The sequence below is a fragment of the Denticeps clupeoides genome, chromosome 19 (assembly GCF_900700375.1).
Source record: "Denticeps clupeoides chromosome 19, fDenClu1.1, whole genome shotgun sequence".
Lineage (NCBI taxonomy): Eukaryota > Metazoa > Chordata > Actinopteri > Clupeiformes > Denticipitidae > Denticeps > Denticeps clupeoides.
In genome coordinates, this window is record NC_041725.1 from 18089819 (window position 1) to 18107105 (window position 17287).

Sequence of the window (17287 nt, forward strand, 5' to 3'; positions counted from 1 at the left end):
GGGAGAACAGAGTAAAAAAAAACTCTCTCTCTCACTACACACAAAGACACTGTATTCAAACCACTCCAACTTGATGTTACCTGACAGAAAGAGGCGTGGCACAATAGAGGTTAAAAGGATGAACAGTTTCTAGTTTATTAACGCCAGTAAATTATTATTGCAGTTACATGTGGATGTATGTAAAAAGGTGCCAATGTTACAGAGAAAACCAAAATGAGAGAGAAAAAGACAGAGTACAGCCTAATCCAAGTTTCAGACACATCACCTGATCCAGGAGAAAAATGGGAGGAGGGAAAAAGACTCGAAAGCCAGAATGGAAAATACAGCTGAGAAAGAAAGAAAAGTCCCTTCCCCACATGTGAACAGATCTTTATACACCTGACCTACAGGAAGCTGTCACAGACCAATCAGAACCTGTTGTTTCTGACGTCACGCCCCCGGTGCCTCCCGTCTGGGGAAGACTAAGAGAGTAGGCGGTCCCGACGGCCGGCACCTCACACGTTTGACGTTTGGTTTCAATTTCAATATGTCGTTCGGCCCTACTGAGGGAAACCAAACAGAACAATTGTTAAATGTAGTGAAAGGTGTCAAAATGTTAAAGGTATTTAGGTCTTAGAGGCGCTCGAACATGCAGTACCAGCATATTACCACGGTAATATGCCTGTACGGAGCAACCATGATTCATGCCAGCGTTCTCGGCTGCATAGTAAGAAACGAGGCTTCAAAAATACGACTTCTCCTCGTTTTCTTCTGTAACTTCTCTCCAGAAGTCTGTCCAAATGCTGCGGGAAGTGCAGCAAGCTCTAATTAGCGGAACAGGCATTAGCCAGGGCTGGATTATCTCATCTGGTGGTTCTGACAGGGCCAGGATGGGGGGCGTCGCCCCCGGGGTGCACGGCAGGACCGGGAGGCCGTGCGATTGGGTGTTTTTTTTTTTTTAATTGGGCTCGGAGCCGAGCCGCTGGCTGACTAGCGAGATCTCCGCTGATTGACGCCCCCTGAGGACTCCCGATGGGCGCGCTACGGTGGGGGGGGGGGGGTGGACGATGGCTTCCGAGCTGACGCTGCCACTCTCTCGCGCTGATGCAGGCCGGGGTGCCCACGCTCTTTCAGCGGTGACCCAAAAATATCACTCACTGCTCGTCACCACCCAGCCTCATGTTGGTCCCCGTCTTTCCTTCAATAATTAAACGGCACTGCTGCTGACAGTCGCCATGTTCCTCCTTGCAGCTGACATGAAGGGACAGAAGCAGAGACATCATCTCGGCTGCAGGCAGAAGTCGGACCATGTTCTTCGTGGTCAGGAGCCTGGACGGCCTTAGATGCTGTATCTTGGTTGACCTCAACTTTGAGCTTGAGCGTTTGTTCCATAAAATGCATCCACAGAGTTGGACCGGGGCAGCTGGTGGCCTAACGGTTAAGGAAGCGGCCCCGTAATCAGAAGGTTGCCGGTTCGAATCCTGATCCACCAAGGTGCCACTGAGGTGCCACCGAGCAAAGCGCCGTCCCCACACACTGCTCCCCGGGCGCCTGTCATGGTGCCCACTGCTCACTCAGGGTGATGGTTAAATGCAGAGGACAAATTTCACTGTGTGCATCGTGTGCTGTGCTGCTGTGTATCACAAGTGACAATCACTTCACTTAATTTATTTATTTATTTTATTCTGGCTCGTATGGAAACGGCAGCTCTCTTTAACCCAGTTGGGGCTCGTGAAGGACGTCCAGAAATGGATGCGCTTTCCAGCGGACGACTGACAGAATTTTCCACCGCGGTGTCACGGTGTGCTCCTCAGTCCTGCGGTGACCGTAATTGCTTTGAAGGCCTTGCCGAGGGACTATTCTGAGGCAGGTGGCTGGGTGACAGCTGAGCCGGGCCGGGCAGGTGGCGGTCCCCTGTCGGGCTCTCAGCGCGGGGCCCGTGGGACGTTCCTGCGTTCAGCTCGGTTCAGTGCTGTCAGCTGCACATCTCCTCCTGGGTCCTGTCTGCTCTGGAATGCTTTTGGAAAAAAAAAACCAAGTGCACACACATCCAAACCAACCTGTGTAGAATAACAGATGGCCGACTTAAAAAAATCTCACCTGTCAGTACAAAATATTTGTTCAAAAAGTATTTAAAACGAATCTAACACTTACACACGCACATTCACACACACTGCATTTTATATATACATTATATATACACTGCATTTTATTTATGCATTTTTTATATATATGTGTAATTTTTTTTTTTTAATTCCCCTGCATGTTCTATTCTTGACAAGTTAGGCCTTATCAGGGCTCTTAGTTTTGTAAACTCAAAATTGAACGAGAATTGCTGGTGTCTTCATCTTGTAACTCTGCCACGTAAAGTAAAATATAGAGTTCTAAAGATCTACAAAAGATGAAATGACCCACAGTGACATTATTAATAGTGTTAAAACCCCAGTTCAGATCCACATCTATCTCCAGAATGTATTTGCCACCTGGTTTTATAGTGAAGTGATTGTCACATGTGATACACAGCAGCACAGCCCACGATGCACACAGTGAAATTTGTCCTCTGCATTTAACCATCACCCTGAGTGAGCAGTGGGCGGCCATGACAAGCGCCCGGGGAGCAGTGTGTGGGGACGGTGCTTTGCTCAGTGGCACCTTGGCGGATCGGGATTCGAACCGGCAACCTTCTGATTACGGGGCCACTTCCTTAACCACTAGACCACCACTGCCCCCTGTGGGTTTGCTAAAAAATCTGGTTCATGGTTAATTGCACCTTGAAGGAACATTTGGATTAACAACAATGCTCAACTGAGTGAAATTAACCCAGTTTTGGTAAAGTCTAACTGAACACGAATTGAACATTTACCTTTGGTTTGAAATTTAGATTAACTTGTAACCTTCTTATTGTCGAACTTGTGTACAGAATCTACAACAGAGTGAATAAAAAGATTGTATTCATAGTTGGGGGTGAACCGGAATTGATCTCTTCATCGATGGTAACTTGAAAGCACGTTGTAAGTCGCTCTGGATAAGGGCGTAATGTAAATGTTTCCAGAAAGGTGTAGACCAGCTTTGACTCTTCTCTTTAGATAATTCAGGTCCCCAGACAAGTTCAACGCCTCAATCTGTGACACTCCAGAGTCTCTGTGTGCCGTTCCTTTTTGCTGAATTATGCATTTATCTAAAACGTATATCCTTGGAGAAGGAAAGCGTGGAGTTCACTGCAAGTTCATGCGTGGGACTCCCACCTCTCTGCTGCGTTGACTGCTCACCTGAAGCCAAGCGGGGCCCCGTCATGGCACGTAACGGAACCCAGATGAAAGGCTCCCTCAATCCCCAAACAAGCATACATTATCCAAGGTGAAGAGTACAGAACGCTCCAATGCAACGTGTACGAGGCCGCAAACACACCGCAAAGGCCGTGTCCTCCATTTACATTTATTCAGCGAGCAAACGATCTTTTCCAGAGGGTTCCGTGTGTTGATCTTGGTGGACGTTGTTGATTTGTCTGCACTAGGTCGTGGGACATGAGTGTTCGGTAGTTTTGTTTTAGTCAACTAATTATCTAAGTCAATTAACCTTTTTGATGTGACTAGACGTAAATGTTGGTCATCGTGACGAGAACTAGAATGAAATATCATGTAATATTGTCGCCAAATAAAAACGAGAATTAAAAATAAATAAATAAATAAATAAATTATAAAATACTAATTTTCCACCATAATTTGCAAATAAATTCTTTAAAAAAACCAGAGGATGTGATTTTTTGGATTTTTTTTTTTTTCTCATTTTGTCTCTCATAGTTGAGGTAATACATATGATGAAAATTACAGGCCTCTCTCATCTTTTTAAGTGGTAGAACCTGCACCATTGGTGGCAACAAATCAAAGCATAGGTACTTGTACTACATTGACTGGGTTAAATAGAAATGCATTACTAAAAAAAATAAGAGATTAAAATACAAATTTCATTGACTAAACTACACTAAATTATTCATGGATAATTCTGACTGATACATGACTTAAAATGCTCAGACTTTTAGGGATATTGTGGACATTGTGCGCTAACCCATAAAATAGTGCATGTCGAGACAAAATAGACAAGTAGCACCAATGATAGCATATTGGTGTGTGGAGGAAATAGATAGGTAATAGTATAGAGTGTATGTGGTATATGATTATTAAATCTGATATAAAAGTGTGTGTATGTGATTTATTAAAGATTAGTTTGTGATTTTTTGTTTTTTGGTTCTTCATATCAGCAGGTATTTCCGTCTTGCAGCACTTGGCGAAACTCTACTCCACTGTTTGCAGTCCCTCGTAGCCCGGATTGACACGTCGGGAGTTTCTATATTTACGTGCTCTGCTCCGACTGCCTGTAATTTGTGCTCGGCCGTGGCGAGGGCTCCGAGGGACACTGGGTCCGCTTTAGGCCCGTCATTGGGCCATTTCAAACCGCTCGGTCAAGCTGGCGGCCTGACCTCCGTGCACCGTCTCTCGCTCTCTCCGTCGTCTGCTTGAATTGTCTCCCTAAATTATATCCCGCCGGAAATAAAACGCGGGGCGGCGGTGGCCGGCTACATTGCGGTTGTCATTGCCGGTGTTTATCGTCGCCACTTAGGGAAATGGCTTAGAGGAAGGTGCTGTAATGGATTGTGCTGATGCGATTTATGCTTTTATGGCCTTGTTTTAAAAGATTTTTTGATCTGACTGTTGGGGTGCCGAACCAGGCCTGAGTGCTCCAGGTATTTACAGTCTGCTCGATTTCAAGTGATTTCTGTTTACTTGGTTTTCTTTAATAGCAAAAGTCGTCATAAATCGGCGATCAGAATCTTCTAGAGCGTATAAAGTCAGCCGACTGGCACGAGGATGGAGCTTTTGTCATGATGTGTTCGTGTTTTTTTTTTTTTTCAATCTGACATAGTTGAGAAATGAAACTAAAGCTCCTTTTTTGACTTATCGACCTCCAGTTTTAATAACTCCACCCACAATTTCGTTAAGTGTTTATTTCCAAAGTCCCATTAATTACGGCGGTCCAGCACACGGCCCTTTAAATAATTAAGTCAACGCGGTTTCTGGCTCCGCATCGATAAATTAGAAACGTATATTCTGTTGCTGCAGACCAAGGGCAGTAAATTTCCTCCGTTTTAATCGGAGGGGGGTAGCCGCTTGTTGCGGATATTGTCCCGTCCGGTACGCGGAGGACCTCCTCCCGTCACGGTAGAACAGCGCGCATCTAATTAAATCGACCGACGTTTATTAGGCTTGATCAATCAGTCAAAGCCACCTCTCTCTCTCTCTCTCTCTCTCTCTTCCGTATTCCTCTTCCTCCTCCTCCTCCGGCTGCCGAGCGTATTTCTACATGTCGGCCATCGACCGTACTGCGCAGTTCACGAACAGAAAACCAATTTCCACGGCAGAACGAGCGCGCACTTAATAGCGACCCTTGTTAGGGCCCAAGGATGTTGCTCTGAATTATTTCATACGTTCATACGTTCGTTATGTTGACAACGCGAAGAGAATATTACGCGTCGCCTGCGCTCTCTTCGCCGTGAAGGAGAGATCGAGGCTCTTGAGATTTATGTCGCCCTTCGGGATGCGCCGCGAGGATGAATCGTGTGACTCGTGACACCGCAGGGTGACGGATATTGTTGGGTTTCCCGCTTTCTGTTTGGAGTTGCGTCACCTGCAGCAAGTCCCGCTCTCTCTCTTCAGGCTCTCGGGCCTTGTCATGTTTATGGCAGATTTCCATCTAAAGCCTTATTGATTTTGAGTTTTTTTTTTTTTTTTTTTTCTCCCCCGGATCTGGGAGTGGGATAGTACGAGGTGTTGACCGTGCCGCCATCAAACAAATAAATACGCGATCTTTGATTTAAAAAAAACGTCACTTGTTTATTTCCAGCCCGTACGTTCCCAGAGACGTGGACAACTCTGTTCCCGGCATCAAAAGCACGGCGGTATGAAGACGGGGGGAAAAGCTCGGGCGATTCATCTTGATGTTAGGCCGCCTCATACGGAATTGAATTCAGTTCGAAATGCGTGATCTGGTGTTGCTGCTGCTACGTTAAGCGATTTGTACATGATTTAAAAAAAAATGATTTCAAAAAGTGAATAAAACGATGTCTGAGGTTGCATCATTTATGGTGCCTGCCACGCCCGGATGCAATGTTCCCGGGCGCCTGTGAAATCATCTTTTTTTTTTTTTTTTGCTCCCCTGATGTATAATGCACCACAAGTTAAAGTGTGTAGTGATTGTCACATGTGATACACAGCACACAGTGCACACAGTGAAATTTGTCCTCTGCATTTAACCCATCACCCTGAGTGAGCAGTGGGCACCATGACAGGCGCCCGGGGAGCAGTGTGTGGGGACGGTGCTTTGCTCAGTGGCACCTCAGTGGTACCTTGGCAGATCGGGATTCGAACCAGCAACCTTCTGATTATGGGGCCGCTTCCTTAACCGCTAGGCCACCACTGCCCCAAAAATATGGAACGCTTCACGAATTTGCGTGTTACTCGGATGACCACGGGTCTTGCAAAATTGAAAGGCCCTGGGCGTGACCGGACAGGTTCACCAGCGTCAGCGCCTGAAGACTATCAAATACACCATAGTAATAAAAATAGCAATAACGACTAACATGACTCTTTTAGTCTGGTTTTAGTCAATGAAAATTGTATTTTAATCTTTTTTTTTTTTTTTTCTGTTTATCCCAGCCAATATAGTGTAAGCACCTTTCTTTCTTTTCTTATTGTATTATTGTAACCTTCTAAACTCAAGAATACTCTAGAATGCATCTATTCCAGTTCCATGCAAAGTGTCCGAAGGTCTTTTCTCATAGTGTAGTTTTTAGTTTTATTTTGCAAACCACATAAAGTCTCGTTTTTATTCGACCACAACATTACGCGATCTATTTAGTTATAGTTATCGTCACAAGACCAACATTACGGTCTCGTTATAAAGACCGTTAGTTGATGAAGATATTTAGTCCAAATTTTTTTTGCTTGGGAAAATCGGTCCGTAACCTCCGGAGGCGACCATTCTGTGTGTTTTTTTTTTTTTTTTTTTTTTTTTTTAATTTTATTAATTTTTTGCACGGCGACCGCAGCAGGCACACATTCGACTTTGTTGTTGGCAGGTACCAGGGCACCGCCACTGACCAGGTACAATTTTTCGTAAGGAGGGCCGTCTGGGAAGGGTGTAATACACCGACATTCTCTGATCCGTGCGTTCCCGTTTCCCCGCGGCCTGGCGTTGTGCCGTTTTGCCGCCGCCCGCCGGCTCTTTCCCTCTGTCACCTTTCTGTGGGCCCGTCTGCGAGGAACCTTCCCTCCTTATCTACCGCGGATTTACGGGCTGCCCGATGATGGGCCGCTTCTCGGCCCGTTGGATTTATGCCGGCGTCTCCTCGCCCGCGATTTATTGGAGGCGAGTCGTGCCGTTGCCGGCCGGTGGGATGGTCGTGCTGCCGGTGATGAAGTGCAGGCGAGGAAAGAGGCAAATAAATAAATAAGTAGAAGTCTGCGCCGGGAACTCCGTTCGTGAGGGACTGCGGAATGATTCTCACCGCGAGCCTGTCAATCACGGGCCGGGCCTGACGGCGGGACGCTCGGCCCCCGCTGCGCTTCAGGAGCTATAATTAGCTCCCATCAGACTGCAGTAAGAGGAGGGAGCGGCGGGGAGGCGGGGTTTTGCCGGGAGTTGTGCCTGCGCTTCTCCGTCGGCGTCGGAGGCCTAATCGCCCGGAAATGTGTTTGTGTGTCGGGGAGACGAGCAGCCTGCTTTGGCTAATTGAGGTGACGCTCAGGCGGCCGCGCACCATGTCCGGGACCGATGAAGGTGGCCCCGCCCTCTTCCTGAAAAGATGGAGGGAATGGGGGAGGGGTTCCCATTGTGAACCCTGAAAGTAGACGGGATCACGGTCGTCCGCTCCGACTTTAGTTCGGTCGTCTTTCATTCGGCTTTGACCCACTGAAAATGAAAACGATTGTCATTGTGAAACGCTGCAGCGTGGTGACACAGCAAAATATGTCTTCTGCATTTACCCATCACCCTTAGTGAGCAGTGGGTTTGGCCATTGAAGGTTTTTAATGTAAAGTGAACACACTCGCCTATGAACCAGAAGACCAAGGTTCAAACCCCACTTACTACCATCGTGTCCCTGAGCAAGACAGTAGTTACAGGGGACTGTCCCTGTAACTACTGGTGGTAGTAGTAGCCTAGTGGGTAACACACTCGCCTATGAACCAGAAGACCCAGGTTCAAACCCCACTTACTACCATCGTGTCCCTGAGCAAGACAGTAGTTACAGGGGACTGTCCCTGTAACTACTGGTGGTAGTAGTAGCCTAGTGGGTAACACACTCGCCTATGAACCAGAAGACCCAGGTTCAAACCCCACTTACTACCATCGTGTCCCTGAGCAAGACAGTAGTTACAGGGGACTGTCCCTGTAACTACTGGTGGTAGTAGTAGCCTAGTGGGTAACACACTCGCCTATGATCCAGAAGACCCGGGTTCAAATCCCGCTTACTACCATTGTGTCCCTGAGCAAGACACTTAACCCTAAGTTGCTCCAGGGGGGGACTGTCCCTGTAAATACTGATTGTAAGTCGCTCTGGATAAGGGCGTCTGATAAATGCAGTAAATGTAAATGTAAAATGTAAATCGCTCTGGATACGGGCGTCTGGTAAACGCCGTAAATTAATCCCAATTCAAAATAAACATTTTAGCCTCTGTGGCAGAGGATCCATTTCTTCTTTTCTTAAAATCTCTATTTCATGGAAACTTGCTGTACGTTATATCTTCTGTAAACAGTAATCCATACATCCGACATTCGGCACCTTTTTAATTGATTGATTTCTTCAAGGCAAGTGACGGGAGATGAGCTTTATGATGGTGAAATGTCTGGATGTAATTTATCATCGTTTATTCTTAATTTGTCTTGCGCAACATTGACGTAAAGCAAGTTTGTGATTTATCAGAATGTTTACCCATTAACAAATTTAAGCCGAAGTTATTATATATCACCATATTTTTATCGGATTAACTTGGTGCATACGTCAACCTGCAGACCGTGCAGATGGCTGTGATAGATGTGCACGCAATGCAAACTGCGATTTGCAGAGCTCGGCGGACCTTTTGAAAACGATTTAAACCTCCATAGCTCCCCGTTCAAATGAACTGGCGACCGTTCCGAACATCGGCGTGGTTTGTGTTCATTGTCGCACAGGGAGCTGGATGTTCTTCGGCAGCTCGGTCGATTAACGGTGTCGGGCTAAGTACTGGCTTTCATCCCCCGTACAATAGCACCCTTCAGATCACAGGGGCCAGATTGCCTCGTTCCTTACCAAAAAAAAAAAAAAAAAAAACAGAAGTCGTGTGAGTGGGTTTAAATTTTTCGATCGTTGGCACAGATGGGGCATTGTGGCGTTGCGGTTTAGAGCCGGATCAACGCGTTGCCGTGCGCTGCTGCTCAATTAGTGGCTATTTACAGTGGGGACAGTGTCCACTTCCTGTGCTCGCTTGAAAAGGCTCCGAGCCGAGAACAAGCTGACATTTTGTTTTTGACATTTCGAAGGCATTTAGCCCGTCATCGTCGCGGCAGCTTTCCGGCAGCGCTTTTATTAATGCGCCCAAATCCCCCTCTCAGCTTTCCGCCCAGCCACCTTCCTGATAGATTCCAGGGGGTCAGGGGGCAGCAAGCGACGGTTCAGCATTAAAACCAACTTTTAGTGACGTCCGGTTCTTAATCCGCGGGCTTTAATAGGATGAAGGACGGCTTGGTCTCTGCTGGGAATGTGTTTTTACGCGAGGCCAGGCACTGGTGTTGGACCAGAAGGGGCAGTCTTCGCTCTAATTCTTCCCAAGCGGGTTCAGTCGGGTCGTGTTCGGAGTTCCGCTGGCTCATCCACGGAAGGGGCCGTCGCCAGACTGCTCCCTCAAAGTCGGGAGCGGGACATTTTCCAAAATGTCCTGGTATGACCAACAGACACACACGGTTTTTGTGCGCAATATGTGTACGTATGCACACGTATACTCACACTGGCAGCGGTGGCCTAGCGGTGAAGGAAGTGGCCCCGTAATCAGAAGGTTGCCGGTTCGAATCCCGATCCGCCAAGGTGCCACTGATCCCCGGGCGCCTGTCATGGCTGCTCACCAAGGGTGATGGTCAAATACAGAGAACAAATTTCACTGTGTCACCGTCTGCTGTGTATCACAAGTGACAAATCACTTTACTTTAAGAAAGTGGACAATACAAGATAAGAGCAGCAAAAAATGACTGTGGACGAGTGTATTAAAAAGTGAAGTAAAGTGAAATGATTGTCACATGTGATACACAACAGCACAGCACACGGTGCACACAGTGAAATTTGTCCTCAGCATTTATCCCATCACCCTTGGTGAGCAGTGGGCAGCCATGACAGGCGCCCGGGGAGCAGTGTGTGGGGACGGCGCTTTGCTCGGTGGTACCTCGTCCACAGTCATTTTTTGCTGCTCTTATCTTGTACTGTCCACACAAAGTGAAGTGATTTGTAACTTGTGATGCACAGCACACGGTGCACACAGTGAAACGTGTCCTCTGCATTTAGCAGTCACCCTTGGTGAGCAGTGGGCAGCCATGACAGGCGCCCGGGGAGCAGTGTGTGGGGACGGCGCTTTGCTCGGTGGTACCTTGGCGGATCGGGATTCGAACCGGCAACCTTCTGATTACGGGGCCGCTTCCTTAACCGAACAGTTGGCCTTGGAATATTTAGTAGAGGGTTAATTAATGGACTTGCATGTTTTCGTCCGCTTGCAGAACGCACCATTGCCTGGCATGAGGTGCGAGAGGTGGAGCAGCGGCACACGCAGGACAGCCTGCGGGAGTGGGCGTCGGCGGGCGACGGCGAGGACGTGGTCATCATCTACAACCGCGTGCCGAAGACGGCGAGCACGTCGTTCACCAACATCGCGTACGACCTGTGCGCCAAGAATCGCTTCCACGTCCTCCACATCAACACCACCAAGAACAACCCCGTCATGTCTCTGCAGGACCAGGTGACTCCTCCCCGTCCACCGTCATCAGCTGTTCATGTCCACAGGAAGGAGAAAAAGATCAAATGATGGACATTCTTCCTTCCATCCCCTTCACCTCGAGAGGTTGTTATTTAACAAAGTGCCCGAGCGAGAGCAGGAAGGAGGGGACGTACTGCAGCAGGTGCTGGAGGGCTGTTAGCGGGCGGGGGGGGCCGTCCCTCACCATGATGAAGGAGAGCGGACGAGGGACATTGGTATGCGCTTGACTTAAAAGGCAGAGAGGAGAGCGGCAGTGGAGGGCCGATATTCTCTCCATTCGGGGTGACCAGAGGGACTCACCACTGTGTGTATGTGTATGTGTGTGTGTGTGTGTGTGTGTGTGTGTGTGTCTCTCAGTCATTGTCCCCCCGTGTTTGCTGTCTGAGTCGCGAGTTCGGGGTGATGTGAATACAAATGCACAAACACTTGCCAGAAGACAGTGTGGCATTTCTGTTCGCTGGTGCAGGCGCACACACACACTACAATCATTCGGGATTCGAACCGGCAACATTCTGATTACCGCTAGGCCACCACTGCCCCGCGTGGGTGACCATCTCGACCTGCTGCTCCTTTAAACAACCTCGTAATCAAGTAAGTAAGACACTCAAATACGAATCAGAAGACCACAAACCCCACTTACTACCATTGTGTCTCTGAGCATAAATATAATAAAGTGAAGTGATTGTCACTTGTGATACACAACAGCACAGCACACAGTGCACACAGTGAAATGTGTCCTCTGCACTTAACCATCACCCTTGGTGAGCAGTGGGCAGCCATGACAGGCGCCCGGGGAGCAGCGTGTGGTGATGGTGCTTTGCTCGGTGGCACCTCAGTGGCACTTTGGCGGATCGGGATTCGAACCTCTGATTACGGGGCCGCTTCCTTAACCGCTAGGCCAGACACTTAACCTTGAGTGTCTCCGGGGGGGACGGACTGTCCCTGTCACTACTGATTGTAAGTCGCTCTGGATAAGGGCGTCGGGTAACTGCAGTAAATGTACCCAGCTGTGTAACTGCAACTCATGTCCAGAAACCCTCCAAGTGACATTAACGTGTTAAAAGGAGGCGTAACTGATTCTCCAAATTTTAAGATGAAAACAGTTGACGACGATTCAGGGGTGTAGTTTGTCCGATGAGACAGCAGGGTGTGTGTGTGTGTGTGTGTGTGTGTGTGTGTGTGTGTTATGACTCAGCAGTCCTCCATCACTGTCCCCCTCAGGTTCGGTTTGTGCAGAACGTCACGTCGTGGAGGGAGATGAAGCCGGGCATTTACCACGGGCACGTGGCCTACCTGGACTTCTCCAAGTGAGTGGCGCTGCGGTTTCTCACTCTGACGACGACGGTTATGATGACGGTGAAATGGTTTAATTATCCCTGGTTAACCGTTCAGAGATGACTGTGTTGTTGTGACTTGTGTTACTCCTGCCATCTGGTGGTTGGATTGGAAATTGCAGGAATGCCACTGTCACTCTGAACAGTCTGAATGCCCAATAATTTTTGAAATGTTGAAACAGACACTGGGGTCTGTTGCAGGTTCGGTGTGAAGGCAAAGCCCATCTACATCAACGTTGTTCGGGACCCCATCGAGAGACTAGTGTCCTACTACTACTTCCTGCGCTTCGGTGACGACTACAGGCCCGGCCTCAGGCGAAGGAAGCAAGGAGACAAAAAGGTTTGTCTTGTCACGACTGAACTCCTCTCCGCGTACCCTCGACGCAGCCTGCGTACGAAAAAAGAAAAAAAAAGTTTTATACTCAGGCAGGCGGTTATAAATCAAATCAATTATGAATGTGTTCTCTAGCAGCACCAACCCGGCTGCTCTGGTAAATTAAACTAGGCCACGTCGCTCATGCAGACGAAGCGAGGAAGTGGACCGTGGAGCGATCACAACATAACGTGCGCCATGCTCATATGGAGGACTGTGTGAAGTTCAGACAATTTCTCAATAAGTCATTTTCCGAAAAATGTAAGTTCTTCAGCTAATTTATTTTCGTCATGATTAGTGAAAGTGACGTGATTGTCATTTGTGAAACACGGCGACGCAACGAAACGTGTCTTCTGCTGTTAACCCGTCACCCTTGGTGAGCAGTGGGCACCATGACAGGCGCCCGGGGAGCAGTGTGTGGGGACGGTGCCGTACTCACTGTGCACCTTGGCGGTTCAGGGATTCGAACTGGCAACCTTCTGATTTCGCGTCCGCAGCTATATACACTGCTCAAAATAGACATCCAGAGGTCTGAATGAATGGAATATTCTTATTCAATACTTTGTTCTTTACAAAGTTGAATGTGCTGACGACAAAATCCCACAAAAATTATGGAAATCCATGGAGGTCTGGATTTGGAGTCACAGTCAAAATTAAAGTGGAGGAACACACTACAGGCGGATCCAACTTTGATTTAAGGAAAGAAAGTCCAGTTACTCAACTTTCAGGCAAATTCACCTGGATGACTGAGAATCTTCACAGACAGATTTGCTGTAAAGTGAAAATGAGGCTCAGTAGTGGGTGTGGCCTCCACGTGCCTGTATGACCTCCCTACAGCGCCTGGGCATGCTCCTGATGAAGTGGCGGATGGTCTCCTGAGGGATCTCCTCCCAGACCTGGACTAAAGCATCCGCCATCTCCTGGACAGTCTGTGGTCTGACGTTGGTGGATGGAGCGAGACATGACGTCCCAGATGTGCTTAATTGGATCCATAGCATCAACGCCTTCATCTTGCAGGAACTGCTGACACACTCCAGCCCCATGAGGTCCAGCATTGTCTTGCATTAGGAGGAACCCAGCATATGGTCTCTCGAGGGGTCTGTGGATCTCATCTGGCGAGCACATGGTGGGCTGTGCGGCACCCCAAAGAAATGCCACCCCGCACCATCACTGACCCGCTGCCGAACTGCTAATGCTGGAGGATGTTGCAGGTGGCAGAACGTTCTCCACGGCGTCTCCACGTGTGTGTCTCATCAACCTGCTCACATATGTGAACCTGCTTTCATCTGAAAAGCACATGGCGCCAGTGGCGAATTTGCCAATCTTGCTGTTCTCTGGCACACGCCAAGCGTGCTGCCTGGTGTCCAGCTGTAACAACCCCCACCTGTGGACGTCGGGGCTTCATACCGCCCTCGTGAAGTCTGTTTCTGACCGTCTGAGCAGACACATGCCGGAGGCCGTATTTATCAGGGCTCCGGCAGTGCTCGTCCTGTCCCTCCTATACCAAGGTGGACGTTGTCGTATGGCCTCCTCCACGTCTCCTGATGTACTGGCCTGTGTCCTGGTAGAGCCTCCGTTTTTGGGAGAGTTAGAATTCTCTGCTAACTGAACTGCTAAAACATTCTTCACGCTTACTCACTTCCAGTCGCCGACCCTCCTCAGCTTCATTTTTCAGACATTTTCACTGCTTGCTGGCTTCACACAGTGAACACGCCCAAAAGCTGATGTCCGAGCGGAATTTCATCACGATTATCGGTCGCACGACCGCCCCAGCCCTATCCTGCATATGTGCGTTTACGACCGAGGGGCGTGGCACGAGGGTGGGAACTAAAATGCCTTTTCTCGTTTTGCACACGCCACAACACAGAGAAGTTGTTTGCTCCTCCGCACGAGGTCAGTTTGGTCCGATTGCGGACGCCGGGCAGCCCAAGGCGAGGTACAGCATGTTAGAAATTTACGATGCGAAAGCCACAAAAGAAGTTACGGACGCTGCGTTCACATATCAAATATCGCATATATGTAATATTTGATATATATGAACGCAGTGTCCATTATTGTGGCTTTCACGTTCGTGTTTACTTTTGTGGGCCACCGTAGAAATTCACTCACAAGTAGGATTTGAAAGACTCAAATGCCTCACGAAATCGTTCATTATGTTCAGTTTGACAAAATAGAAACAAAGACTAAGTTAGTGTCTGTCCACCTCCGTCGCTGTGATTAGTAATAACTATTCATCGTTTAGATCTTCCAATGGTGGTGTAGACGTACTGAGGTCAAATATGTTGGTTTATACTCCTCTACAGAGGGCCTTTGCCACAACGCTGCAGGTGCATCTTGGGCTTTGGTCTTTCTTATATCAAGGGTTTTATTGATCAACAGATTTTATTCTGCGATGTGCTCCATATTTGGATTGTGGAACGATTGTGGGTTTTGATGTGAGAAATGTATCTGTAACTGTAGGAATCAGTGTTTTCAGTGGTGTTTCTCTCTCTCTCTGTGTGTGTGTGTGTTGTGTTTTTTCAGACCTTTGACGAGTGTGTTTCGGCCGGGGGGTCGGACTGTGCCCCTGAGAAGCTGTGGCTGCAGATCCCATTTTTCTGCGGCCACTACTCAGAGTGCTGGTAGGCTCCGCCTCTTTACTAAACTCCACTGTGTGCGTTTGTCATGCCGACTGCCCCATCAGCATTTGGGTGATTCGGTTGCAAATGTCCGTCTCGGCAGGAACGTGGGCAGCCGGTGGGCTCTGGAACAGGCCAAGTATAACCTGGTGAACGAGTACCTGCTGGTGGGGGTGACCGAGGAGCTGGAGGACTTCATCATGATGCTGGAGGCGGCGCTGCCTCGGTTCTTCAGGGGCGCCACCGAGCTGTACCGCACGGGTACGATACTCCACCACCATGCCCACCCAGCTTCATACCAAGCAGTCTTCACCCCTCATCAGTCGGGTGCAATTAGTCTCTTTGAATATCATTAAGCACCTTATACCAGAATTCATTTAAATTATAAAAAGTTGAAAAAATGTTAAATACAATATTCACTATAAAACCTCTTTAATATTTTTTACGTGTATATTTTGATTTATCTATCAATGAAGCTGATGTTGTGAACATGTAGATATTTCATATCGCCCCCTTGTGGTGGTAGCTAGTTTCAAACATCAATAGTTCAAAAAATAGCAATAAAATGAATCTTATTGTTTACTACCAGTTATTGATATTGTTTTACATCCCTCCTGTTCGTCATATACAATGCATATAAGGTAAATACATGCTGAGAGTCTTAACATTTTGGCCCTCAGGCAAAAAATCCCACCTGAGGAAGACGAGCGAGAAGAAGCCTCCCACCAAGGAGTCCATCGCCAAGCTGCAGCAGTCGGACATCTGGAAGATGGAGAACGAGTTCTACGAGTTCGCCCTGGAGCAGTTCCAGTTTGTGCGCGCCCACGGAGTCCGGGAGAAGGACGGCGAGCTCTACCTTCTGGCACAGAACTTCTTCTACGAGAAGATCTACCCCAAAGTGAACTGAGGAACTGGGGGCCACCACAGCCAGGGAACCGGTGGTGTTAAAGGACTCTGGACCCCCGGCTCCCGTGGCCTTGTTTGGTTTTGTCATGCACACTGGGGAAAGAGGCGGTCCAACTGCCGCGGGGGTCCTGATGTAGCCCACCTGTACGATATGAAGATCCCAGTCTGGGATCCATCTCCTGCTCCATCAGCCCTCCATCGTACTTCTCTCCCGGCGCTGAGGCAGCAGGAGCGCCGGACTCAGAGCGAAGCTCACACTGTGGTTTCTGATGTTAATCCGCCGTTTTTTCCCCCCCGTTTCTCCTGATCTGCACCGTGTGGAGACGTTCTTATCAAAAGTAGCTGTGTATTTAGATCCAAACTCGTCCACTCCTGCAGTCACCAGCGGTGCCGGGTCAGACGTTGTACAGATCATCCCATCTTTTACTAACAATCACACTTTTTTTTTTTTTTTTTTTTTTTTTTTAACAGATTAAGGTGAGAATCCTTGTTAAATCTAATCCAAATCTGTACATATTGTCTTTGCACATATGTGTTTTTATGTATTTGGACCAAATGGGGGGAAAATAGAACACAGAAACCAATGTTTGGTAGTTTGAACGACAATTTAATCTGCTGTACTCACTTTTTTAATTTATTTTTTATTTGTGTGCGTGTGTGTGGGTGCTTTTTTTTTTTTTTTTTTTTTTTTTTAAAGAGAGGACCACAGAGTCACAAATATAAATGACTTAATCACGCTTTGAAAATTCTTTTGCCACATCATGGTGCTTTAGGCTCATAGACTGGTTCCATTTGACCTTGGGTTAGAGACCGGGGTCCAGAATGGGCGGGGCTCATCGGCTCTCCCTGATTGGGATGCTTGAATGCAGGGTTTACCGGGACTGTGTCACCTGCCTCTGAGTGTGTGTCTGGGGTCACAGGGTTACATGACGAAAGGATTTATAAATATATGCGTTTTCGCTCATGACTTTATAGTGCCTTCATAGTCAAGCATTCGACGAACGGCCACATTCTACTTCCCTCCTC

At 48.0% G+C, this 17287-nt stretch overlaps 1 protein-coding gene across 1 annotated transcript in view; it reads left to right on the forward strand.

Moving 5' to 3' along the window:
- Positions 1-16917, forward strand: part of hs2st1b (heparan sulfate 2-O-sulfotransferase 1b) — a 41284-nt gene extending 24367 nt beyond the window's left edge. The window contains exons 2-7 of the mRNA XM_028961946.1: positions 10774-11012; positions 12252-12337; positions 12566-12704; positions 15261-15358; positions 15459-15616; positions 16036-16917. Of these exons, the coding sequence (XP_028817779.1) occupies positions 10774-11012; positions 12252-12337; positions 12566-12704; positions 15261-15358; positions 15459-15616; positions 16036-16262 (947 nt within the window). The 3' untranslated portion in view covers positions 16263-16917. The remainder of the gene's footprint in view (positions 1-10773; positions 11013-12251; positions 12338-12565; positions 12705-15260; positions 15359-15458; positions 15617-16035) is intronic.
- Positions 16918-17287: the final 370 nt, after the last annotated feature.